Consider the following 24,927-nt stretch of genomic DNA (forward strand, 5'->3'; position numbering starts at 1 on the left):
ATTTGCGCTTATGTTTGTTTTTACGCGTGTTTTTGCCCCTCTGACGTGCACATTGTTCTTACAAGACGTCCGAGTGGTTGCTTGGTGCTGTCAGAGGCATGCTCAAGCACGCACGGAGCTTAAGGTTGTTAAGTAAAAGTAATAAAAGCGACATCACGGAGCTTTGGCGTCATCTTGTGGCTGCCTTGTGTGACGCCGTTTCAATTAAATTAATAAACAGCATACAGTGGGGAGGGGAGAAAAAAAAAACAATCACACGTTACAAGAGCTTAATTTATTTTATTTCCCTTCAGGAAGAACGTATCAAGTGCAACAAATAAAAAAAACAGACTTTTGGTTTTCAAGCAACTTAGACGTCTCCCAAAAAATTTTAAACTTGAATAATTCAACAACATATTACACTGACTATATTTGACATAATGAAATCATTCTGGCACTGATCAACAAAATGTGCTCCTATGTTTAGTGAACCTTCCATTTTTATCTCAAAAAAAGGGGAAAGAACAAAATTTGGTACATTTCATTGGACAGTGACAATGTATATAAATATTCCATTAAAAATAAATCCTGTTATACCATACCATACATAAATGAGTGCAAGTCTTAGACCAGCCCTGTTAATTTTGTCTTTAACCCTTACTGAGCTACTAGACTAGACTATCAATATCAGCCATTTAATGTGCACTGCAAATTGTATACAGACAGAATTTATCAGTCTTTTTCATGACACTATATCCATCGCCATTGATGGCTCTAAATGCCATATATGCATTGTAATTGGAAGCGATCGTAGCGAATGTGTTAGGAATGTGTTAAGGGAGAAGATAAAAAGAAATTTGCACAGCACTGAGGTCCCGTTTGAAATAGAGAGGACCATCTTTATCACAGGAGTGGGCAAACTACATCAAGTTGGCCACAAAGCATTCACTCATAATTTCCAAAAATCCTGTCAAATTTGTTGTATGAATTTGTGTCCTCTCTAAAAAGGGTTAAGCAAAATGGCACTGGTTGATTTATATTTTGTACCTTTTTATTATATTATTATATATTTTTATTTTATTATAAATACAAAGTCTTTAATCGAATCAAGTATTTACATACATGCATAGCATAGACCCTCTGTCTCATTTAAAAATGAAATGTGGCACAAGAGTTTGCCCACCCCAGAGATAACATCTAGCCGAGTGACTCCGACCGGATACCCTAAAGGCACTTTTCCTCCTGCTCATGCAAAATGAAGGCTGTGGGGTAAAAAGGTGCTCAGAACACAAAGCTGGTCATTTCAGCTGTGGAAATAAAAGAAAATACATTTCAGAAAAGCGACAGAGCGAAGGAATTAAATGTGGTTCTACCTTTGCCAAGGTGCTTAAATGCTTTATATACAACATTGTGCTTTTTTACGTTTTTTTTTTTTTTTTTTTTTTTTTTAAATTACTTACAGTTATATAGGCTACGCCACTTTCCGAGCCCACCTTCCCGAAGTCCACATGGCTGAATTCTGGACCTTTCTAAAAACATTTCAACTACTTTTAGTAAGTCAATGAAAGAAATTAAATACAATTACTTTGTAAAGTGCACCACCAAGCACCAAAACATGAGCATGACCCAGGAATGCATTTCAAGAAGAGAAAACGGAGTGTGTCAGTAATAAAGTCTTACTAATATAGTGTTCTACGGCTGTCACGTTTGGTGATATAAAACCGAAACTCTAACACTAGCTTCCACCCTGTAGCTAAAATAAAATAAAATAAGGCAATGGTCCAAAACATACAGTACAGTACTCTTGCCGTCTTCGGGGAGTGTGCTGGTTAGAAGTCATAATAAGAAAGTAATCATTTTCTACTTTACTATCTAAAGGCTGACAACCATAAGTCAGCCATCAATCAAAACGCAATTTTTTGGCCTTTCAAATTGCACTGGAATTATTTTAAATTCTGTATTTTTTAAGTATTTTTCATATTGTTGACATCTTTTACGGACGTCTAAAACATTTTTCATGTTTTATATTAAAAGTCATTTTGTGTGCCTGCTTTGTCTTTGAATTTTCCTTGTAGATGATTTGAACGTTAAGAATGTTAAGAGGAAAGTCGTACCCAGGTGAGATGAAGCCACAGATTGATCAGAGTTGCCTGAGTAGGAAGGTCCCACAAAAAACAAAAAACAAAAATCTACAGGTGCAAATTTTGCTCAATTTCTGCTCTTCGCCAGTAGAGGGCGGCAGATGATTTTCCTCCAAGCTGCAGCAGTCTTCACACAAAAAAAAAAAAAAAAACGCCAAACAAGAAAAAGCCAGAATCCCGCCGCCACAATCTAGTCTATGTCAGAGGTGTCATTGTCTGACGGCAGATAATTGTTGCCTTTTACCCGGATGTACTGGATGTTCTGATTGCTGAGGTTCGGAGAGGTGCCGCAGGAGCAGAACGGGCCCCTGAACAGGTTCTCGATGTCCTCCAGCTGTAGCCCCTGCGTCTCGGGCAGGCACCCAAACGCAAAGATCAGGCCCAAGACGGTGAAGCCCATGTACACAAAGAAGATACCTAACAAGAAGACAAATTTTATCAGTGCATAAAAAAATAAAATGAAGCCCCAAGCCCTAACTGAAATTAGAAACCAAACTCGTCTCGAAAGCCTAGTTAACTTGAAACGCAACACTTGTTTGAACGCCCATTCAGTCACCTTGATAGGTGATGAGTTCGGCGATGTGTAGAAATGTGAGAGAGAGGATGACGTTGAAGATCCAGTTGACGCCGGCTGAGCAGGCATTTCCAGTGCTGCGAGCCCACAGTGGGTAGATCTCAGAGTTGATAGTCCAAGGCATGGGGCCCATTCCTGACACACACACACACAGTCCCATTTGGTTACTTAAAATTTCCAAATGACAAAAGACAAACGATGAGTAATTTCCAATCAAGATTTTTTCCGCCTCAGTCATACGACGTGGAAGGGGGTACTTAGAGAATACTTAAATGACGTCATAATGACAAGTTGTATTGTTTCAAAAGCATGCTTGCAAACCTGGAGCAAAGAAAGTCAGGTAGAGGAGGAGACCCATCAGCACGACCCAAGAGTAAGATGTAGGGCAGAAGTTGTACGCCCAGAATGGACCTTCTGGTGAGTCTGTTTTGTTGGCACACCTGTCAAAGAAAAAGATAAATACGTTTTGTTTTTTTTCAATTTCTGATTCTGATTCAAGTAAATAAACGAAAACACAACAACCTACCGTCCCCACGCCGAGTGCTCGGTAGTCGTGGGATCGACGGGCAGGCAGGCGGAGTCAAAAACGCCGCTGCTGCTATTCTCGCGGTAGCAAAAGCCACAAGCGGGATTCAACATGCAGTCTCCACAATGGCTGACGAGAACAACCGCGCATTAATGAAGATCAGGCATACATTGTCATTCAAAAAAAAAAAAAAAAGAATATTATTTTTACCCGTATTGTACGCAGGAGGAGTTGTGCGAGTCGAACGGTCGCAGTGTTACTGCGGGAGAGTACTGAGCTGACAGCAAGAAGCCCACTGACAAAACGCTGAGACTCAGAGTGGTACCTTTAAAAAGAATACAGTAACAGTATTAAAAGCGATATATATTCCTGAGACCCATCGAGCTATCTTATAATAAAAACGAAATAAAGATTTTCTGTCAGTTATTTCTTGGCACTGCAAAGATTTTCTGACAGGTGTTTTTAATATGCACCGCATTTCCGGCTTAGGCCTTGTTTTTGTTTGCTTAGAAATTTGGCATACTTCTTAAAGTTCATTGCGCTGTGCCAAGTTTGCGTGGTTAAAAACATTTTTTGGCTTCAGCAACTGTTAACGTGCTAATTAGCCATGCTTCCGGGTGCAAAAGGCATTCTGTGTTGTAATAGTTAGGAATTTTTCCACGAGTTAGTTTTCATTTCATTTAGTCTTTTTAACCTCAGTTGGTTCGTTTGGTTTTGTTTTTGAATTTTTCCCCAACAACTCACCCGTAAGGCTGGCCAGTGTCAGTTTCCTGCGCCCGACTCTGTCCACCAGCCAGATGCTGAGGGACGTGCACACAAAGTTGGTCCCGGAGGTGACGGCCGACAGCCAGATGGCCCGCCTCTCTTCGCGCACACCTGACATCTGGAGAATGGTGGCGCTGTAGTACCTAGAAGGAGAAGAGGAGAAGCTCACGCCAGGTGCCGAAAAGTCAACCCCCACTCTGAGAAAAAGAAGACCTACATGACGGTGTTGATGCCTGTCAGCTGCTGGAACATCTGAAGGCCACAGCCTACGATCAAAGCCCTGCGGGTGGGCCCGTGGCCGAGCATGCGCAGAATAATGATCCCACCTGGTGAACCAATGCAGACATTTTACATTCGATTGAAATGATATTTGAGCCCTTCTGAAAAACAAATATTCACTGCCAACTCGCCCCTTCCTCACCTCCACGCAGCTCCTTCTCCTCCTCCTCGATGCTGGTCCTGATGTAGTCGAACTCCTCATCCACGTCCTGGCAGCCTCGGATGCGACTCAGGACGCGACGGGCCTCCTCTTTTCGGCCCTTCTGCAGCAGCCAGCGGGGGCTCTCGGGAAGGAAGAGGAAGCCCACAAACTGCAAGATGGAGGGCAGCACCGACAGACCCAACATGTACCTTGAGCAACGAAAGATGTACGTGAATGACTTGGGGTTATTTGAAGAAAAAAAAAAATGCTTCTTTCTATTATTTCTGTAGAAGTAGATGCAAGTTGATGTTGTGAGAGAAAAAAAAAAAAAAAACTTCTCTGGTGTCAAAATAATTAAAGCAAACTCCCGCAAGGTAAAAAAAACAACAACAAAAAAAAAAACAGAGCTTGTAAAACTTGTTTTGAATGTAGCACTAAGCTGTAGATTGCAATCTAGCTGTCTGTGCATAAAAATTACTAATTAGCTGAGGTGTTAAGTCGTCCAAGTAATTTAATGCAAACAAGCACGTTGTTAGCAAAACTGCCTAAGGCACGTTACGTTACAATACAACACGGACGGTAGCAAGCTGTCTGCTGTATGCACGCTTGCTCCTTTCTGCTCCTCTTATTTATTTATCTATTTATTTATTTATTGTTTATTTATTTGGGTTATTTGCTTATTACTTATTCATCGCTCTTGTCTATTTGTTTTTACTCTTTGTGCTATTTGCTTGTATGTGTTGTGTAATGTGTTTAGTCACCGTGAGACGGTGGGAAACGTCATTTCGATCTCTTTGTGTGTCTTAACGTGAAGAAATTGACAATAAAGCTGACTTTGACTAGTTTGCAACTTTGTTTATGTTGCTGCGAGTAGTTTTCATTCACAAGTCCCCGTGACCGCAATGTGATTTTGGTCAGGATGACTTACCTCCAGCCATCGTGCTTCATATAGCTGAAGGCGCCGTCCACCACGCTGGCGATGAACTGTCCGGCGGTGATGAGAACGGTGATGACGGTGACCAGCTGGCCTCGCATATGGGGGGGCGACACCTCGGCGATATACACGGGGAGCGTCATGGAGGCCACGCCTGGTGGGAAGAAGTAAGCAGCAGAAAGATTAGTTTCAATGCTCGCTAATAGTTTCGGAACATGTTTGAAATTTCTCTACGACAGGAAAAACTGCTTTTGGCTGACAAAACAACAATTGCTACGTGCGCAAACACTCGCAGCTTACTTTATATTTGCTCACTATTTTTTTCTGCAGCACAACACAGAAGGGGGGAAAAAAAAACAACAATCTTACATTGTAAATTATGTTTCCAGTCTACTTGCATACAGCAAGTGTGATTAAGTCAGGAATCAATTATATTGATCAATTATACGAATATTGACTTTCTACAACTATATTTGAAATACATATTTTTTTAATTCCAGGTTTATCGCAAAAATTTCTACACGGTCCCAACAGACACTCACCTATTCCGAGGCCGATGATGATCCTGCCAACCAGGAGCACCTCCTTGTTGGGTGCGAAGGTCAGGATGAACCCGCCGAAGGTGAAGATGAAGCTGGCCAGCAGTGTGCACTTCCTGCGTCCCAGGAGCCCATTGAGGAAGCCACCACTCAAACTGGAGATGGCAGCTGCCCCCACAGTACTGGAGACCACCAGCTCCTGCCACAGGGTGTTGAGGTTCATCTCCCGCTTGAGGAGCAGCATGGCTCCTGAAACCACGCCGGTATCATAGCCGAAGAGGAAGCCACCCAGGGCCGAGAAGAAGGCCAGCACGTAGACGAAAGGCTGCGTGGGGTGGTTCCGGGACATGTCGGAAGGGTTGATGAGACGCCGCTCGCCATCGTCCTCTGCAGGACTGTGATTCTTGATGCCCATGCTGACGATTTTGGTACTGCTGAAGCGCGTCAAGCTGTACTCATCATCCTGCCTGTTGTACATAGGAAGCGGGAAGGAGGGGTCAAACTCAGCCGGAAAACAACAACTTTTTTTCCTTGCCTCTCACTCGGGAGTTGTCAAGTCTGGGTGGACTGACAACGAAGAGCTCCAATTTTAACTTGACACTTGTCGGACATCATTTACGAAGGGTCTTCTACCTCGTAAATACGATTTTCGAGAAGATTCAGAGACTAATTTTGCTCATTTGAAGGAGCTCAAGTGCTAATTTCGCATCTTTTTTCTACCCTTTGCAAAAAAAAAACTCACTGGAGCGTCGTGTCGTGCATGTGGGGAGGGGAATTGCGATTTCAGACGACTTTGTTCAATTGTTATTGCCGAGCTGCTACGAATGACGCCCCGAGTCGCTGCGCCGCCATGTTTTCGCGACGTCACCAAATCAGCCACCTGACCCCCACCCAAAAGTGACGTCATTAACATGCGTCGAATGTACATGAGCGCTCCATAAATACAGTAAATGTTTTTTTTTTTTGTGGAAAAATGATCGGTAACAACAGACTATTTATATTTTCACCACGTTGGATATTACAGTAATTTAGAAAAAAGTTACATAACACTGATGGCTAATTAGCATTTTGGAATTTCTGAAATAAAGTTGAAATTGGACAAAAAGTAAAAACACCACACGCCACAATTTTTTTAGGATGTGCATTCATATTTAAACAGTAAATATTCAGAAATGTAGGCCTTTCTATACATGTGCACAAGCTTGTCTGACTTGTTTGGCAACCTGACATGACAAATGCTCGCGGCAATACAGTATTAATATTCACCAAATGTTTTTTGTTCAGTATGATTTCAATGTGTTTTTCCATTCAATGTTATTGAAACGTGTATTTTAATAGAAATACCTCATCATAAACCCACTACTTGTTTTTGTTTTATTATTCTGTTTCGAGAGAAAAAAAAAACCTTTATAGTAATACAGACATGTTGTATCCAGTTCACTCTAGATATACTGTGATATACTTTGGCAGTTGTTTTTTGTTTCAAAAAACATTGCCTAAAAAGCCACTTCTCCTTGGCATTCGCTGACTACGCATAAAGACCTGCAAGCTTTGTGTTTTATTTATTTCTTATATTTTTTTCACATCATCTTTAATACTGTTGCTTAGTTTTATATTCTGTATTTTGAATGACATTTTGAATGTACCGTATAATTTAAATACATTTGGAAGGCGCCTACCTGTATGGCGTTAGTCTTGGCTTCAAATGCCTTTTACAAAAACAAGGCCAAAACATTTAAAAAGAAATACTGTAACACACCTGGAAATCTATCAATTAATTTATCGGTATAATCCGATTCTTAATTGTTATTGTGGTAATTATAATTTTACACATGCAGAATTAAACAGCCACTATCAATCTAACGAGAAATCATTTGCAACTCTACTATTTGTACAATCGATAAAAAATAATGATGTATATCTATTTTTATTTTTTATTGCGTCTTTTTTCCAACGCGGTACGGCGCCATGGGTCAATCCCGATATTTTTCATATTGCGGCTGTCACCAGACATCGACGTAGAAGAAAAGAGAGAGGGGGGGGCAGTGAGGGGGTAGTTCATGTTACAGTTTTAAACGCATATTTACAGAAAGACACCAAGAAAACAACACGGAATATTTCGAGTAGTGTACCGATTTTGAATGACGGACAAGTTACCTGAGAGGAGACAAAATCCTTGGCGACCGTTGCTTTCAGTCGCGTTCCAAACGGGAAGTTTGTTTCCTGTTCCTGCGCGGAGTCATATGATGTGATCGTGGGAGGCAAAAACACGCCTGTCTGTGGTTGTCAGAAGCGGCGCAGCACACACACACACACACACAAACAAAGAGCGAAGACAAAAAGAGGAAGGCGAGCAAAAGTTGACTTTTGGATGAGACATGCGCCCCGATGTGGTGACTCGCAGCAGCCTCCCCTGCGGCTCTTCTTGCCGGCCGGCCAGGCTGCCGCGGCCCCTCGGCCCGTCGGAGCCTCTCCTCGAGGCTGTCATGAGCTGACTGCCCCGAGGCTCGTTCGACGAAATGGACAACAAAGAGGAGCTGGAGGAAAGGTTGAGGAAGCTCCTGGTTAGGCTCAAGAGCCCCCAGGAGGACAGGCAGCTGTGCACGCTCATTCAGATCCTCCAGGATCTGCTCTTCCTGTCGCGCACCGACCATGGTAGGTGATACCTCGTGCATGGCTGCTTGTGCGTCACGTTGAGCATCACGTCCAACCAAATCTTTCACTAAAGAGCCACTAGTCGTTCAATCACTTTCCCGAGTAGATCAAATGTCCAATGTTCCTCTACCTTGACCTTCCATCTAGTGACTAGAAAATATCCAACAAGTCCTTCAATGAATCCTTCTTTGATAGTTCCCATGTCCAACTAACTACTCCATCCCTCTCTAATGTCCAGCTAGCCCAATATGTCCAACTCGTCCTGCCGTAATAAATCCAATGTCCATTTTGTCCTTTAACTGCTCTGGACCAAAGTTGGACTTGTATTTTATATCCAACAAATCGTTCACACTATCTTCATCGTAAATCACACTTCAGAATCATTGCAAAAACACACAAAAGTGAACTGGTGTAAAAAAAATAAAATAATAATCATCTTTGTTTCAGCCTGTCAGCTATTTGCAGACAAAGACATTCAAGAGCCTCTTATGGCTGTACTGTTGTCACACATGGAAAGCAGAAGAGTTCAGCAGGTACTTGAACGCACCACAACTGTTTGTATGGATCGGGGGTAACAGACTTTTGTCCCCAAATAGCGATGATGTCATCCTGTTGTTGCAGGTGGGCTGGTCACTGTTATGTCAATTGCTGGAAATACGTCCAAGTATGCTGGAGGACCTGAACACACCTCATCTGTAAGTAACTGCGTCTTGCTGACAAAGTAAAAAGCAGGGCCGGGCCAAATATATCTGCCGATATTGGTTTTTTTCAATATAATCAATCGTGTGTGTGTGTTTGTGTGCGTTTGTGCACGCAGACAAATCCTCAGGGTTCTGTCTCAGTACCACTCCGACTGCCGAGTAACCACGGTCGCACTTCGATCCCTGGTCCTCCTTCTCCGCTCAGGTACTTTTCCACCAGTGGGCCGTGGCTATTTTTACTTTACTTTCAGTTCATTTTTTTGGTGTGGCGTGAAAATGCTTTCGTTTTGATGCAGAATTGACAACTGAAATGACATAACTTTGCAAATATGTAAAATTGACAAATATTGATTTACTGTCATGCAAACATAAAACAAGTTTACTTGGCAGGACAAAAAAGAAATATTAAAATGCAGTCACAGAAATAACATTTATTAGGTACTGAGTGAAATGAAATGTAACCTAAGAAGTAACTAGTACCGAAAAGTCTCTTGAGTGAAAATATAACCCCGAAAATAATGAGTAAGTAGTTCCAGGCAAGAACCTGTGCATAGATGTAGCCCAGAAAGTAACTTAGAAAAAAATGTTGATGTAACGTGTTGGATGTGAGCCGTGGCCTAACCTAGGAAATAAAGTGGAAGTAAATTTAACCGGGAAGTAGGTGGGGCTAAGACATAATTACATAATCATCAATCAAACTTGAAGTAACTTTGCCAAGAACATAAGCTTAGTTTAGTTTAGCTTAGCTTGGCTTAGCTTACCTTCCCTTACCTTACAAAAGCAAAATAAATTCTCAACCACTACCAATAAACTGCAAAGTTAAACTTTAGGAGCTGAGTCCCAAAGAAAATGATCTTTCATTACCAAGTGGAATTTCCCTTTGTAATGGTGCTTCATTAAGTATTGCCTAATTAAACCTGTTAGTGGAAACTTACAACTCTTTTGTGTAATGTTTTTCTTATGTTCGGATAAACCCTTCCACTGACAAGAAAAACTAATTACCTGAGCATGCGCCAGCTCTGATGTTTGCAAAGTTGACAGAGCTGAAAGTTTTGGAATTTGGCCCAATGAGAAACTAAATGAAAAGTCTGCCATTTTGTTTTAAAGTGGCCTTGATTTTTTTTTCTGTTTGCTACAGTTTGTTGGCTCATCACGAAAAAAGATCACGATTGCTTGTGAAGACACTTTTGTAATCAATCAGTAAATCAGCTTGATTTGTTGGAGAGTGTGTGACATCATCAACGGTGGCTTCTTTCCGTCATACAGACGCCATCGCTTTACTGCTGCTGGAGGAGGTTGAGGAGGACGTGTTCGGCCTGGTGGTGCAGGCCATGAAATCTTTCGCCTCCAACGAGGAGGTGCAGCTCCAAGGCTGTCGAGCTCTGCGGGCGCTCCTTCATCGAGGTGAGCCTGAAGTGACAAAATATTTTGGATGACTTTTTTTTTTTTTTTACAATACTATTGATGGTGCAGTGAGGGATGAGCATTTGGTGGCGTTTGTGGAGAACCAAGACCACGTGGCAATTCTGGCCGCCCTGCACGGATTCCCGGGGAACCCTGAGCTGCTGCTGCAGGCCATGAAGGTTCTCCTCCCCCTATCCAGACCCAGTAAGACTTTCCTCCATCATTATTGCCACGATCGAGTCTACTAATGACATCTTCATGTCAATTCTGTCAGATTGTGGTTTTATTTGATATCGCAAAAGTCCGTCATTAAGTTTTTAGCTTGAACAAAGCATTCTTTTTTGTTGCCATCTGGCAGAAAGTCTGCCTGGGATCAAGTTTCTGTCAAACCTTCAAAAGGAAAACCTAAAATGTAATCACTTAGCGCTCTTTTTTTTTTTTTATATATATATAAATATATCGAGCACATATCTATCTGTCAGCAGAGCTCAAATGCAATTGATCTTGATTTTCGTGCCAGCGCAAGGCTTGCTGTGCTTTCTTTTTTCAATTCAACAGACTCGTTTCTGCCAATCTGGCCATTCCGGCTCAACTTGACTGGCTTCCAATTCAGAAGCACATGCTAACGTGTCAGCCACACACGTTTACCGTTTCCTTATATGTGGTAACTGCTTATTTAGCGTCATCCTAATGGTGGTTTTGTCTTTTAAACCTGTCTTGACCAGACAGCCCAGAACAAGGTTAAAAATAGTAGCAAGAACAAGGTTAAAAATAGTAGCAAAAACAAGGAGAGGCTAGCGTGCTAATGTTAAAAGGCGTTGACTACATCTGTACACCCCAAAAGAGTTCATAGATGAAATAAAATACATTTTAAATCATGTAAAAGTGAAGAACAGTCTTCCATGATTGTTACCGAAAGCTACGTTGTCACGTTCCTGTAATTCAGCAGCCATTTTAACAAACCTTTTCCTTTAGCAACTCTGCTACCTTTGTCCTCATAAAGACTTTCATAGATCAATTACTGTAAAACTTTTCCCTCCATCCCTTGTGGACATAATGTCTGTTTGACCTCATTATATTTGCTTTATTATTGTTCTGCGTGGAAGTAGGTCGCTGATGATGTAATGTCGGGACATATGTAGCCTCGGCATAAATGTCAATGCTTGGTGAACATTATGATTTACAGCGTGGGATGGCATTTAATCCGTGGCGATGTTTTCCCAGTAGCTTTCTACGAAGTGGCAAAGGATAACTTGAAATCGTCACATAACTCTAATAATACGCATGGAACATCTTGAACTGAAACAAGGGGAACAAACAAATGTGTATACTGTAAACATTATTTGCACTGTTTGAAAATTGAATTTGCCAATTGGGAACATTTCACTCTCTATTCATTCAGTATGAAATCTCATATTCATATCCTGCTGAAATAATGCAGAACATCATAAGGGAATTATGGAAGCTTTGCATTTCAGTGTTACCCATCGGTGCATGATAATTGCTTTCGTTTGGGGCGCTCTTGGGGAAATTCCGTAATTAGTGTTCATCAAAGCACTGGAATTAGCCCAAAAAGACTGATTCAAACCAGAATAACCAACTTCCTGTTCATTTATTTTCTCGCCAGTAAACAACGCAACTATTCATACATCAAACAACAGTTGTTCAATTTCATAAACATTTATAAAAGAAACTGTAATCATTTTGTAATATCTTCTTGCAGGCAGCAATGTGGAAATGTTAATGTCCGGCAGCGCTCGCTGCTATTCTGCGCTCATCTCGGCCATGGATGCTTTCCCTCAAAACGAGGAGCTCCAGGAGACAGCGTCCTGCCTGTTCCGGAGATTCACGTCAGGTTAGCAGAATCATAATGATGATTACGATATTAATAAGAAAGACAAATAATCTCCAGCATGTCCGTCACATATTTATGGAAAAATGATCAAATGAGAATTGTTGCCATGTGCGGTGAATTCTGTTCAAAATCCTGTGATACCGGAAGACTGTATTAATTTTTTTTTTTTTTTTTTTTATCTGCCGAACATAGCGTGAGTTATGACTAGCTGTACGCATGCTAACTATGTTAACTATGCATGAACATGTCAGTTGAGCACGTAATAACTCCTTCCACCAGTTATTAAAAGCCACAGTCACAAAAAAAAAATGTAAACGCAATTATGAGAAATAAACACCTAGACAAAGACAATCCATCTCTTTTGGGTGTCGCCGTGCGTGTAAATAAATGCCTTGAGGTGAGACGTGTTTGACACAAAGATGGAGGTGGAAAGGCTTGTCTGTTTGGATTGTATCACCGGGGAAAACATTGTGAAACAAATTAGTCAGATGAAGCAGTTTTATTGTGATGAATCTCTTTATGTGGTTCTGTGTGTGTTGACTCAGAGAGCTACTACAACATCCTGGTGCTGAACGGCGTGGTCCGGGTGGCCGTAAGGGCCTGTCAGACATTCCCCCACAATGCCACGTTACAGGCCGCCGCCCTCTCCTGCCTGGCAGACCTCAGTGAGGACACACATACACACAACTTAAGCACAAAAAGACACAAAGACTCCCTCACACGTGATGTGGCATGATGCTCCTCAGCGTCCAGCATGGTGCAGAGCCGAGCGGCGGCCGAGCAGGGCTTGGAAGACGGCGAGGCGGAGGAGAACCGTGGGAGCGCCTCGGGACACCTGGACTTAGACCTGGGCTGGATGGGGCTTTGCTGCACGGCACTGGATCTCCACGCCGCGGAGCCGCACGTTCAGGTCGGGCTGAAGAAAATCCAACTTGAAGTGAATTAAATGTGATGAAATGGAATGACCCCCTTTTAGGAAGCTGCATGCTGGGCCATTCACAGTCTGCTGGTGCACGGAGCTGCAAGGAGTCAGCCAGAAGATGAGCAGGATGATCGGTACTCCATATTAGTATTACATCTTTTTTATTTTAATTGATTCCATTTGTTAGAATCGTGTAATAAGTTTAGAAACATCGTGTCTTTTTAGGACTCCTGTTCACAGACAGCTGATGGCGGCCATGTTGCTTCACTCCTCCTCGCCCCGCGTCTTCCAGGCTGCCACCAGCGCCATCGCCACACTGGTCACACGAAATCGTAAGTGGAGCACGTACACATACACACGTAGTAAAAAAAAAAAAAAAAAATAGCCTCGACAGTGGACCTCCTCTATTTACAAAGGATGATGATCAGGTCATCTTATGGAAAATAAAAATCTGAAAATAATTGACGTGAATATTTTCCGTTGTTTTCGTAGCTAAGATGCGCTCCACGCTGCTGTCCAGCGGCCTCCATGTCAACGTGGCGGAGATGATGAAGAAGCACCCGGCCTCGGTCCAGGTGTCAGTCAACGCCTGCCGCCTGCTCGGCCTCCTCTTCCGAGGCCGGACTGCCGGCCTGGATGAGCTCAACATGGCCGTGGGTCAAATCCTGAGCGTCATGAAGGTCCACAACTTTCAACCGGAAGTTCAACTGGAGGCCCTGAGGGCCAGCCTGGTCTTCCTCTGTCCAGGTATGAAGTCCAAATGCTCCTGCTGAATGGTCAGAAGCTAACATGCTAACCTTTTCTAGACCGCAGCTTACGAGAGCACGGCTCCTCGGTAGCGGACCCCGACATGGCTGACGTGTCCCTGAAAGTCCTGAAGAACCAGTGTGTAGTCGAAGGTGCACATACTGTCTACCTGGAAGTCCTCAACAGGGTACGAATGTTTCCGTCAGCGAGAAGTGTCCGGAGTGTTGCAATTTTGTCTACAAATTCTAATTCTGGGATCGATTTATTATGTCTGTGTGTAGTTCATCAGGTGTCCGAACATCCAGGTGTGCGGCTTTAAGGTGCTGGCCTCTCTGGCCGACTGCTCAGGTGCAGTGGATCTGCTCTGCCAGCAGGGGGCCATTGACACAGTGCTCCACACGCTGCAGATGTTCCCACAAGATCGAGGTGTGTTCATAGAAAAAAAAAATACAATGAAAATAAAGTCACTGAAAGTTTCCGTAACATCCCACAGAAATTCACTACTGGGGTCTGACCCTGCTTAGCTATCTGGTATCTAAGAAGAAGCTCTCCAGGATGATCGTTCCTGTACTAGCCTCAGTCCTGGTGGCCTCACTGAGCGAGTACAAGGAGGATTATGACTTACTGCTCAAGGTAGTTCAAATCATCTAAGGCTATGAAAGACAAATTATAATAGTATGTGTCTTCAGTGTTTCCAGGTGGCGCTGAGGATGCTGGATGTTTGTTCAGGATCAGCCGTGGAGCTCCAACGGGAAGATTTTGATCGGCAGATATTCCAGCTCCTCCGAGAGTCCGACATTCCCGAGCACGGCAAGAATCCAGTATGTGGACATTTTGACATTGAAATGGATTCCCCCCACGCCATCCCCGTTTTTTTATATCTTCAGCTTCGTCGGTCAGCGTGCTTGGCTCTGTCCAAGATGTGCGTCAACTCGGAGTTGCACTACAGGATGCTGGAGAAGGCGTGCGAGGACGGAGACACCGTCATGGCGGAGTGTCTCATCGAGCTCGGGGCCGACGTCAACCGGAAGACCAAAACCGAGTCCCTCATCTACCAGGTGTGGACATCACGGGTTTATGATCTTCTCTGCTAACCCTGAGCCACGTTTCCATTGGTTGTGTGTTGAAGGTGTGCGAAAAGGGAGGCCCACTGGAGTTGGTGGAGCTGCTGTTGAGCCAAGGCGCCCACGAGCAGCACCTCCGCCGGGCCCTGGCCGTTAGCGTGAAACGCGGAGACGGGCCCATGGTCATCCAACTGCTGGGCCGTCTGGGCCTGGACCTCAATAACAACGCTTTGTGCCTCGGCGGTTTTCGCCTGGGCCGTCTGGATGCAGCTTGGCTCTGTCCCCTGCTGGCCCAGCGAGGCAGAGCGCATAGTCTGCGTTACAGCACGAGTGAGAAAGCTTCGATATATTTTTTTTCCTGGCTCAAATTGAACTAGTTAAGATAAGTTAAGCTAGTTCCACTCTTATTATTGATTTCAGGGCTTTCTTTTTTAACTCACGGCATCGTCAAAAAACAAACAAAAAAAAAAAGTGTAAACATGCCTGTTTTCAAAATTTGAAAGATAGCATTTTTTTTTTTCTAACAAATTTTAAAAGGTTGACTGTTACAAGATATCACACTTATTATTTCAAATGATTTTGTACAAAATGTGTCACATTTATTTCGTGACAATATATTTTTATTGAAAATTTTAGATTGAATAATGTGATATCACGCCTTGCAAACTAAGTGACACAAATGGAAAAACACAGCAAAACCAAGCAAGCATTCTCAGCGCAATTAAAACAATGTGCATTCTTTCTGTTGATACCACACCTATTTACCAGCTAGTGTGATTTACGACCTGGTTTGGAAACTCGCATTCACCTTTTGGCAAACAACAAAATGCCTGTGGGAGCCGAAAACAAACAAACGGGTAGAAGAACAAAACATGCCTGAAGCGTTTTTGCATGGTGACTTTACAGACTCATGGTTATTTACCTATCTGAAAATCAGTCAAACCTGGTGACAGCCCAAAATTAGACAAACCGGTCATTTCAAAATTTGAAAAGCATCAAACCCCTCAACAAAAAAAAACACCAATTATTGGATGTGTATGTTCTTTGTCTTGAAGGTAAAGGAGCTAGCTTGGCACGCTATATTCATTCCTTGCAACGCTCCAAGACACTGGGAGCTCCTCTAAAGTCTCCGGGGGAGCCCTGCCTGACGTCTGGATACATGTCGGATGAGAGCGACGACTCTAGCTTCAGCTTCCTCTCCACGGACGAAGGCCTCTTCCTTGACGACATGGAGAGTGACGGTGAGGACGCCGTTTATTCATAGCCGCGCGAAGAGTTCTGAATCGTTCTCTGTTGATTAGGGAGCGATTCACTGACGGGGGTCTCCCTGAAGCCCCACAACAACTCCACAGAGGAGTTGAGGGGGACTTTGTTCAAGAAGAACCTCGGACGCCGCAGACACGCCAGTGCGGAGGTATCGGAAACATTTCAGTCATCGCATAGTGCTGATTTTATTTTTATTTTTTTATATAGTTAGCATTTTATGCTAAGCTATTAACTCATTCAGTGCCGGGGACGTTTATGTTCGTCATTGTATATATTTGGTACGTCTTTCAATAGTTGACCAGTTTGCCTGCGAATTTCTAGTTTGTAAACTATTGTAATGACTAACAAATCCCTCTAGATGGCGGGATACTGTTTTTCAGGTAATTTATCTTAATCATATTCTTCTGGTGGGTGTAACTCCCTGTAAAAATATTTACATTTGATAACAATATCGTTTCTTTCCACAGAGTGGTCCGATAGACGGCGAGCACAATGAGCACGCACAAAGACGATATGGAAGACACCCAAAAAGTATTTGGACACATTTAGATCAAAATATGTCTGGATATTCTAGTTTTTCAATTGTACACTGGCGGATTTTGATTCGAAACTCTGGATATTTTCATTTCTAGCGTTTGGGTCTCTGGAGAGCTCATTGGTGCTTCCCAAGGAGATGGAGAAGATCCGCCTGCTGGACCTGTCGGGGAACGAATTGGACTGCCTGTTGTGCCTGATGGATCACGGGCCGGTTCAGCAGCAGCTGGCACATCTTCTGAGACTGGACCTGAGCCACAATGTCCTGCTGGAGTTTCCACCTGCTCTCTGTCAGGTGAAATAAAAAATGTTTTGGTTTTATTAGCCGGCTTGTCTTCACAACTGCGTCTCTCGGTTTAGAGTTTGAGCAGCCTGACCCGATTGGACCTGCAAGGCAACCAGCTTCAGTCGCTTCCGACAGAGCTCCTCACCTTGCCGTCGCTCGCCACGCTCAACGTCTCACGTAACTGCGTAGGCCCGCACCTCGCTTTGGATGCGACGGCCGCCTGTCCGTCCCTGCGGCAGCTCAACTTGTCCTTCAACAAGCTGACGACCTTCCCGCACCAGATAGGTTGCGCCGCCGAGCACCTGGAGGAACTTCTCATGGAAGGGTAGGAACCCGTCAAAGTGGTGCGAAAAAAAACTTCTCTGATGTCCAAACGATTTCCTCCCGTCGATCTTCAGGAACAACGTGAACGAGCTCTCCGCGCCGCTATCGAACCTCCCCGAGCTTAAACTGCTGGACGTGAGCAAGAACGCCGTGACCAATATCTCGTCCAGCTTCTTGACAGGCTGCTCAAAGCTAGAAATTTTCAACGCTTCCTCCAACAAAATAGGTATGGCACTCACTGGAGTTTATTTTTTATTTTCATTTTTTTTAACAGAGATAATTATCACCTGCAGGTTTTTTGGAACAGCTGCCAACAAAGCTCATCACACTGAAACTTGCCAACAACAATTTCACTGCTGTTTCTGATGCCATCCTCCGCCTACCTACGTGAGTAAACCGCAACACATATTTTGTAATATTGCAATATTCATTGATATATCATTTTTATTATTTATTTTATTTTGAGTCATTTAATTCGTTTTTATTTCACAGTTGCATCATTTTATTTTTTCCCGCATTATGAACATTATCAAAGTCATCTATGATCATTGTTATATTAAATATATATATTTTTATTTTTTTTATTTTTATCCCCAGCTTGAGATCGGTGGACATGAGGACCAATCAGATTGCGGTATTACCGGGCCCGGGCTCGTGGGTGTCCAGTAACCTACGCGAGTTGATGTTCAGCCACAACCTCATCGGCGAGCTGGATTTGAGCGGGCCCGTTCACAAGTGGACCCGACTGGAGAAGTTGCACTTGAGTGACAACAAGCTCGTTGAGGTGAGATGATTGATGGGTAGCTCCAGCAACAGAACCAGGCGATCCAGAAATTGTTTTCTTTTTTTTTTTTTTTGTACATTGGAATGTTAGATCCCGCCACAGGTCGGTCTGCTGGAGGGTCTCACTTCCCTGGACGTGAGTCGTAATTCCGGCCTACGTTCCTTTCCCGACGAGATGGGCAGACTGGGTCGACTGTGGGACCTCCCGCTGGACGGCCTGCGACTCCAGCTGGACCTGAAACTGATCGGAAGCAAAACCAAGGACATCGTCAGGTCGAATAGAAGATGGACCTGTATTATTTCGTTACTTTTACAATTTAAAAACGTTCCTCTCTCTTGCTCAGGTTTCTCCAGCAGCGTCTCAAGAAGGCCGTTCCGTATTACCGGATGAAGCTCATCGTGGTGGGGAATGCCGGCAGCGGGAAGAGTAGCCTGATCCATAAACTGATGAAGATCAAGCGCTCGCAGCAGTCCTCCTTCAAACGGACGGTCGGGGCTAGCGTGGACGTACGCGACTGGACCATCAGGGAACGGGACAAGAAGAAGATGGTGCTGAATGTCTGGGACTTCTCAGGTTCGTGGAGTCACACAGGGTAGATCTCCACTGAAGACCCAGGAAGCAAATCAAATCCAAATGTCTCAGGTGGCGATGAGGTGTGCGGCTCGCAGGCTCGTTTCCTGTCCTCCAGAGCGCTCTACCTGGTGGTCCACGACTTGAGCAGAGGAGCCCAGCAGCTAGATGCGCTCAAGCCCTGGCTCTTCAACATCAAGGTTGCCATGACAACAGACCACGATTGCCGTGGATGCCAGATAATCAATTGAAAGTGTTAAAATACTTCACTTCCCGTCGAAGGCTCTGGCTCCTCTCGCCCCGGTTATCCTGGTGGGAACGCACATGGACGTGAGTGACGACGTGGCGTTCCAAGCTTGCTTCAACAAAATCCGCGAGGAGCTGCTCAAGCATCAGGGCTTCCCGACCATCCAGGACTACTTCACCGTGTCGGCCCGCGAAGACTCGGACACCCTCGTCCGACTGCGCAAGGCCATCGCCAAGGAGGCCGCCGACTTCAAGGTAGCTCCACGTCATTCCGTCAGAATCCTTCTTTCCTCACCCTTTTCCGACCCGCAGATCCAGGGTCAGCCCGTGATGGGTCAGCTGGTTCCCGACAGCTACGTAGAGCTGGAGCGCAGGCTTCTCCAGGAGAGGAACAAGGTTCCGAAGACGTTCCCCGTCTTAATGCGACAACAGCTGCTGGACCTCATCCAAGAGAGTCAGCTGCCACTGGAGGAGGCGGAGCTTCCACACGCCATCCATTTCCTCAGCCAAGCTGGTCAGTGTTAGGCTGCTAAGAATTAGCACATTAGCGCTTTCTGTTTTGTAGGTAGTGACACATCGCCATGAGTGTGTCACATTTATTTTTTTTAATAAATGATGATGATATGAATGAATGAATGAATGAATGAATGAATGAAATGATTCCCATTTGAGCTTTTTATTTCTTTTTGGTGTCTTCAAGGGGTCTTACTGCACTTTGACGATCCCACGCTCCAACTTCAGGAGCTCTACTTCATCGATCCACAATGGCTCTGCAACATCCTCTCCCAGGTTTGTCATAATTTTGTTTCGTGATTAAATGAAGACCACTGGAAAAAAAACGTTAAGTGCACTTAAATGGAGAATGATCAACTATTATTGGTTTGCTTTTTCACAAACTGACCTTGAAGGATGGATGGAAGCATCATCAAGGAGTGGTTGAGCGCTCAGCAGTGGAAAACTTTCTACTTGAGACCAAATGTTTCCCCGTTAGTCATACTGTGCACTACTTGAAACTTCTGGAGAAGTTCCTGATTGCGCTGCCATTTGGGCAAGATCAGCTGCTTGTGCCCAGCAGGTAAAAACAAAAATAAATTCAAAAACTAAAATCGAAAAATCTTATGGATACCTTTGATATGATTAAACACACCTCTCCAGTTTAGCAAAAGACAAGCCGAACATTGAGTTGCCTCACTGCGAGAACTCGGAGGTGATCGTTCGAGAGTACGAGATGCCGTACTTCCCGGCCGACTTCTGGTCTCGACAGATCGCCCGCTTGCTGGAGGTCTCGGCTTATTTGCTCCACGGCAGAGGTAGCGAACGCTCGCCGATCGCGTCACGTCGCACCTCGGAGTCAATCCATGTGTGTTTATACACAGAGAAAGCGTGCCCGCCTGAAAAAGTCTGCTGGAATCGAGGCGTGTACCTGAGATGGTCCACCGAGGTCTACTGCCTGGTGGAGGCGGCGCGGGAAGATGTCTCCAGCGTGCTCCGGATCACCGTGCCCTGCTCGCGGAAAGGTATGTGAGGAGACTTTTTTTTGAGCTCACAAAATGTGTCTCCTTTCCTTGTACAGCAACTATTTGTGGTGTTCCGACCAGCAGATGGCGCTGTTGTTCTCTTTCCAACATGTTTGATATTGATTCTGAAATCAGGTTTTTGATAAATCTGATTGCTAGGACGGGTGCTCCTGGGTCAGGTGGTAGACCAGGTGGACTCCTTGTTGGAGGAGTGGTTCCCAGGCCTGCTGAGCACGGACGTGCACGGCAGCGGGGAGGCTCTCCTGAAGAAGTGGGCTCTCTACAGTTTCCAGGATGGTCACGAGTGGAGCAAGATGCTGCTAGAAGACCTCTTTGCACATTTCGACCAGGGTGAGACCTCACCGTATTAAAACATCGTTATCAAAACATTTAAGTCTGTCTATCTTTTCAGACTTTCTTCTGGTGAACCCCGAAGACCCTCGCTGCACCATTCCCATCTATCAAGTCGCTCCGGACGTGGTCCTGAGCGACCAGCCGGCCGGGACTACCCTGGACAGCGACGAGCTGCACGTGGACCTCTCCAAAGCCAACCTTCTTGGTGAAAAATGAGATATATAATACATCCCAATTGAGAATTGGGTTTAGTAAGTGTCGAACCAACAGGGGACGGCGGCTTTGGCACGGTCTATCGAGGCATCTACAAGAACGAAGAAGTGGCCGTCAAGTTATTCAACAAGCACGCCTCGGAACTTTACATCTACAGACTCCTCAGACAGGTAAGCGCCCCCTCCCCTGATCCGACCTCCATCGGAGTATCCTCCAATATAATTGGTCACCAGGAGATGGTGGTGCTGGGTCGCCTGCGCCACCCCAGCCTGGTGGGATTGCTGGCGGCCGGCTCGTCTCCGCACGTCCTGGTGATGGAGCTGGCCATGCGGGGCTCTCTCGATTCCCTGTTCCAGCATAAGAAAGGAAGCCTGAACAGGAAGCTCAGGCACAGGATCGCGCTGCACGTGGCCGATGGATTACGGTAAGCGACCGCGTTGCAAAAATTGAATGGAAAGTACAGATTTGACTTTAAAAAAAAAAAAACAACAACTTGAAAACACGCTATGTTCCGTCAGGTACCTCCACTCGGCCATGATCATCTACCGTGACCTGAAGCCTCACAACGTGCTCCTGTTCAACCTCAAAACGGACGCCGACGTCATCGCTAAGATCACCGACTATGGCATCGCTCAGTACTGCTGCAGCATGGGCGTCCGCAGCTCGGAGGGCACGCCAGGTTAGATCGTCGGTCGACCACCTGAAACGTCTCCCGACGGGTTGACCTGGCTGTCGTGTAGGTTTTCGCGCACCGGAGGTCACCAGAGGAAACGTGACGTACAACCAGCAGGCTGACGTCTTTTCGTTCGGGCTACTTCTCTACGACCTGCTGACGGGCGGCGAACGCATCTGCGACGGCGTCAAGTTCCCCAGCGAGTTTGACGAGGTGGCCGTGCAGGGAAAGCTACCAGGTAAACAACATACTAGCCTAATAAGCACATCAATAATTCAAATGTATCTTTTCTTCAGTTCCTCCAAATTTTCTCAGCTAAATATTTCAAGATAAAAAAATGGTGTATATTATTTTTCTGATCATTATCTGCAGTTCTTCCAAACTTCTCAGCTAAATATTTCAAGAGGATTATTTTTATTATGAATATTTTAAATTTGGATTCTTACTATTATTTTTTTATAATTTCTCTTTCTCGATGTAGATCCGGTGAAGCATTACGGCTGCTCCCCTTGGCCTGACTTCCAGGTTCTGATGAAGGATTGCCTGAAGGTTAATCCTCACGATCGACCCACATCTGCTCAGGTGAGAGAACATCTTTTGAAATCCCCCCCACTACGCTCGGGTAATCATTAGCCCATTCTTACATTTGCAACATTTGTATTGCGGTCAGGTATTCGCCCGACTCAACTCGGGCGAAATGTTGTGTCTGATGAGAGAGATGCCGCTGGCCAGGCATGTGCATGCCGAGTGCGTAACGGTGAGAGGTGCCACGGCCTGGTTGGGAGGGGGGAGCAGCACACAGAGGACAGGAACCGTCACCTCAGTGGACCTGCTCGGCAACCGGGTCACCACACAGGTCTCTAAAAAACTGTGACGATAACCACAGAACAGGAAGCGGAGCTTATCCCGATGTATGACGAGCACGTCTTCTGAAACTCGTCCATTCAGGAGATCGACAGCAGTCCCGTTTTGTGCCTGGTGACGATCCAGATCCCCGGCGAGACTTCCGATTGGCTGGTAGCCGGCACGCAGTCGGGTTCGCTTATCGTTCTCGACGGCGAGAACGCGTCCACGTGGTACCGCTTGAATAACGTCACAGACGCCGTCACCTCGATCTACTTTCACGTCAATCCTCCGCGCCTGTGAGCGACCGCAAAATCGATTTTAAATTCAGGACCCTCGAAAATAATCATTTTTTTTTTTAGGCAAAGAAAAAACTACTTGCTAGTCGGCACGGCGGACGGCCTCCTCACCATTTACGAAGATTCTGCTCTCAAGGTTTGAACATAAAACGATTTTTATTTTATTTTTTTCATCTGCAATGCTTTTCTTACATTATTCCACCAGGAATTTGGTCAGCCGGTAAAATCGCTAGTCCTGGGCACCGTCAACACTCCCGTGGTGTGCTTATGCTCGTCGTCGTACTCACTGGACGCTCGTTGCGTTTGGGCCGGTTGCGGTACCAGGATCTTGTCACTGGGCGCCGACTACGACGTGAGCCGGAACATGGACACCCGCAACGCCGTAACGCTCCCGTAAGTCCAATTCAAGCGCTGACTGGAATACTTGACGTCTTGTGTAACAGAACTTTGGTTCCGTAGGCATCAACCCAGAGGCGAGGCCAGCGTGTGGCGGATGGCGGTGGATAAATACGTGTACCTCAGCAAAGCCGGCATGACCACCGTGGAAATTTGGGACAAGAGGAGCGAACGCATGGTGGACTCCATTGACTGCGCTCAAATTATAAGGTAAAGCATACAAGAACCGCCATGCTCACTTTCTCCGTCCTAAATTCAAATCAACCTTGTCGTAGACGCGAATGCGGTTCCGGCGAGGGAGTTGCGTCCGAACACGGCTCCTCGTCTTGGGCCCGGTGGGCGCAGGTTAAGTCCCTGGTGGTCGGGCAGAGCACTGCCACGCTTTGGGTGGGTACCCGAGGGGGCCACCTGCTTCTTCTGGACTTGGGCAACAAGCACCACACGTTGCGGGTCGTCCCACCAAGATGCCACTCGCTACGATGCATCGCCTCGGCATTCATAGGTGGATATAATTTATTATTCACTCTGATGTTAATACGAATCGATATTAAATTCATATTTCTATAAGAAATGATGCTCTCCGGTTGATTGTGATCTGTCCCGTTATGGAAATTGTCAGAGACGCAGAACTGGAAGAACGTGGTGCTGGTGTTGGGCAGAAGACTCCCACACGACAAGAGCGAGTGGGGTGAGAATGGCCGTTGTCAAGAGTTCAGTGCGGAGTCTCGCTAAGCGCGCTCGTTTGCTACGCTCTCAGACGCCCAGTCGGTGCTGATGGTGTGGAACGGCACGATGCCCTCGGAAGTTAAAGATTTGAAGAAACACGTTGAGAGGAGAGAAAATATTGCGGCCAGGATGAGAGAACAGCTGCACAACCGTGATTAAACACAAAGGTTGATTTTTCACTTATTTTATACATACATATATCTTCTTAATGTCATATTACAAAACATCTAAATAGAACTCTTTTTTTTTTTCTTTCTCATTTTCCAGAACGTTGGTGGGAAAGGGATTAAGTTTGACCTCAGTGAGCTCTTGAAAGAAAGAGGAACCTTAAATTAAAAAAAAATTGTAATGTTGAAGAGTCATGTTGGAGAAAAGAGAGATTGATTTTTAAAGGGACACAAATGTTAGACATCAGGGCCCATGAACAACAATTACGTATTTAAAAAAAAAAAAAAAAAAAAAAAAAAAAAGAAAATACACGATGCTTATTTCAAGTCATGTGATCATCACTCAAATGATAGACACCGCACAATTTTTTATTATAATGCTTCCTATCTATGGTTTACATGACATGCAAGTCATATTTAGAACAGACCAAGGAGTGGTCACAATATTATTTTTGTTAAATGCTAAAATAAACTATTTGAAATTTTAATGTTCTCATTTTGA

The 24,927-nt window shown here is 44.8% G+C and overlaps 2 protein-coding genes and 1 long non-coding RNA gene across 7 annotated transcripts; 1 reads left to right on the forward strand and 2 right to left on the reverse strand.

Moving 5' to 3' along the window:
- Positions 1-263: 263 nt before the first annotated feature.
- On the reverse strand, positions 264-8,241 carry LOC147055372 (proton myo-inositol cotransporter-like). Of its 5 annotated transcripts, XM_085913329.1 has the most exons (13): positions 6,622-6,940; positions 5,883-6,346; positions 5,335-5,494; positions 4,407-4,615; positions 4,203-4,311; positions 3,965-4,128; positions 3,431-3,545; positions 3,221-3,349; positions 3,016-3,134; positions 2,677-2,829; positions 2,365-2,537; positions 1,440-1,508; positions 264-1,286 (listed from the first exon to the last, which is right to left on the reverse strand). In XM_085913329.1, the coding sequence occupies exons 1-13, from the start codon at positions 6,639-6,641 to the stop codon at positions 1,278-1,280; spliced, it is 1,893 nt and encodes a 630-aa protein (XP_085769455.1). In that variant the 5' UTR covers positions 6,642-6,940; the 3' UTR covers positions 264-1,277. The 5 variants fall into 5 exon arrangements, 4 of the variants coding, with proteins under 4 accessions (XP_085769455.1, XP_085769457.1, XP_085769454.1 ...); XR_015066323.1 differs by having other exon boundaries at positions 1,440-2,537; positions 6,622-6,938; XM_085913331.1 differs by lacking the exon at positions 6,622-6,940 and adding an exon at positions 8,037-8,241 and having other exon boundaries at positions 264-1,508.
- Positions 7,946-24,913, forward strand: lrrk2 (leucine-rich repeat kinase 2). The gene is made up of 51 exons (XM_085913326.1): positions 7,946-8,534; positions 8,982-9,067; positions 9,156-9,229; positions 9,352-9,440; positions 10,502-10,639; positions 10,709-10,843; positions 12,363-12,494; positions 13,040-13,159; positions 13,241-13,404; positions 13,471-13,550; positions 13,642-13,748; positions 13,909-14,163; positions 14,223-14,350; positions 14,445-14,589; positions 14,657-14,796; positions 14,853-14,984; positions 15,051-15,221; positions 15,293-15,557; positions 16,283-16,468; positions 16,529-16,641; positions 16,961-17,024; positions 17,126-17,322; positions 17,388-17,638; positions 17,712-17,863; positions 17,931-18,024; positions 18,235-18,421; positions 18,512-18,693; positions 18,765-18,994; positions 19,064-19,191; positions 19,274-19,492; positions 19,550-19,751; positions 19,938-20,026; positions 20,146-20,312; positions 20,393-20,547; positions 20,614-20,754; positions 20,914-21,105; positions 21,167-21,313; positions 21,379-21,491; positions 21,555-21,745; positions 21,840-22,000; positions 22,062-22,232; positions 22,476-22,576; positions 22,665-22,850; positions 22,943-23,136; positions 23,200-23,272; positions 23,342-23,529; positions 23,596-23,742; positions 23,808-24,034; positions 24,152-24,220; positions 24,290-24,425; positions 24,526-24,913. Exons 1-50 carry the CDS (start codon positions 8,399-8,401, stop codon positions 24,415-24,417), a joined length of 7,542 nt encoding a protein of 2,513 aa, XP_085769452.1. The 5' UTR covers positions 7,946-8,398; the 3' UTR covers positions 24,418-24,425; positions 24,526-24,913.
- Positions 19,906-20,913, reverse strand: LOC147055374 (uncharacterized). The gene is made up of 3 exons (XR_015066324.1): positions 20,385-20,913; positions 20,139-20,295; positions 19,906-20,064 (listed from the first exon to the last, which is right to left on the reverse strand). It is a non-coding gene; the product is annotated as an uncharacterized LOC147055374 (long non-coding RNA).
- Positions 24,914-24,927: the final 14 nt, after the last annotated feature.

This window comes from Syngnathus leptorhynchus, chromosome 6, assembly GCF_054491065.1.
Source record: "Syngnathus leptorhynchus isolate UIUO chromosome 6, UIUO_Slep, whole genome shotgun sequence".
In the NCBI taxonomy this organism is placed as follows: domain Eukaryota; kingdom Metazoa; phylum Chordata; class Actinopteri; order Syngnathiformes; family Syngnathidae; genus Syngnathus; species Syngnathus leptorhynchus.

What these genes read in the sequence shown, in the direction of transcription:
- lrrk2 (XM_085913326.1), top strand. Translation starts at nt 8,399, where the DNA reads ATGGACAACAAAGAGGAGCTGGAGGAAAGGTTGAGGAAGCTCCTGGTT. An exon ending in ACCTGGAAGTCCTCAACAGG is followed by an intron (nt 14,351 to 14,444) that starts GTACGAATGTTT and finishes GTCTGTGTGTAG; the next exon opens with TTCATCAGGTGTCCGAACAT. An exon ending in CGTGCAGGGAAAGCTACCAG is followed by an intron (nt 22,233 to 22,475) that starts GTAAACAACATA and finishes TTCTCGATGTAG; the next exon opens with ATCCGGTGAAGCATTACGGC.
- LOC147055372 (XM_085913328.1), bottom strand. Translation starts at nt 6,641, where the DNA reads ATGCACGACACGACGCTCCA. An exon ending in TCCTCCTGCGTACAATACGG is followed by an intron (nt 3,350 to 3,430) that starts GTAAAAATAATA and finishes TGTTCTCGTCAG; the next exon opens with CCATTGTGGAGACTGCATGT. An exon ending in CCTGACTTTCTTTGCTCCAG is followed by an intron (nt 2,830 to 3,015) that starts GTTTGCAAGCAT and finishes TGTGTGTGTCAG; the next exon opens with GAATGGGCCCCATGCCTTGG.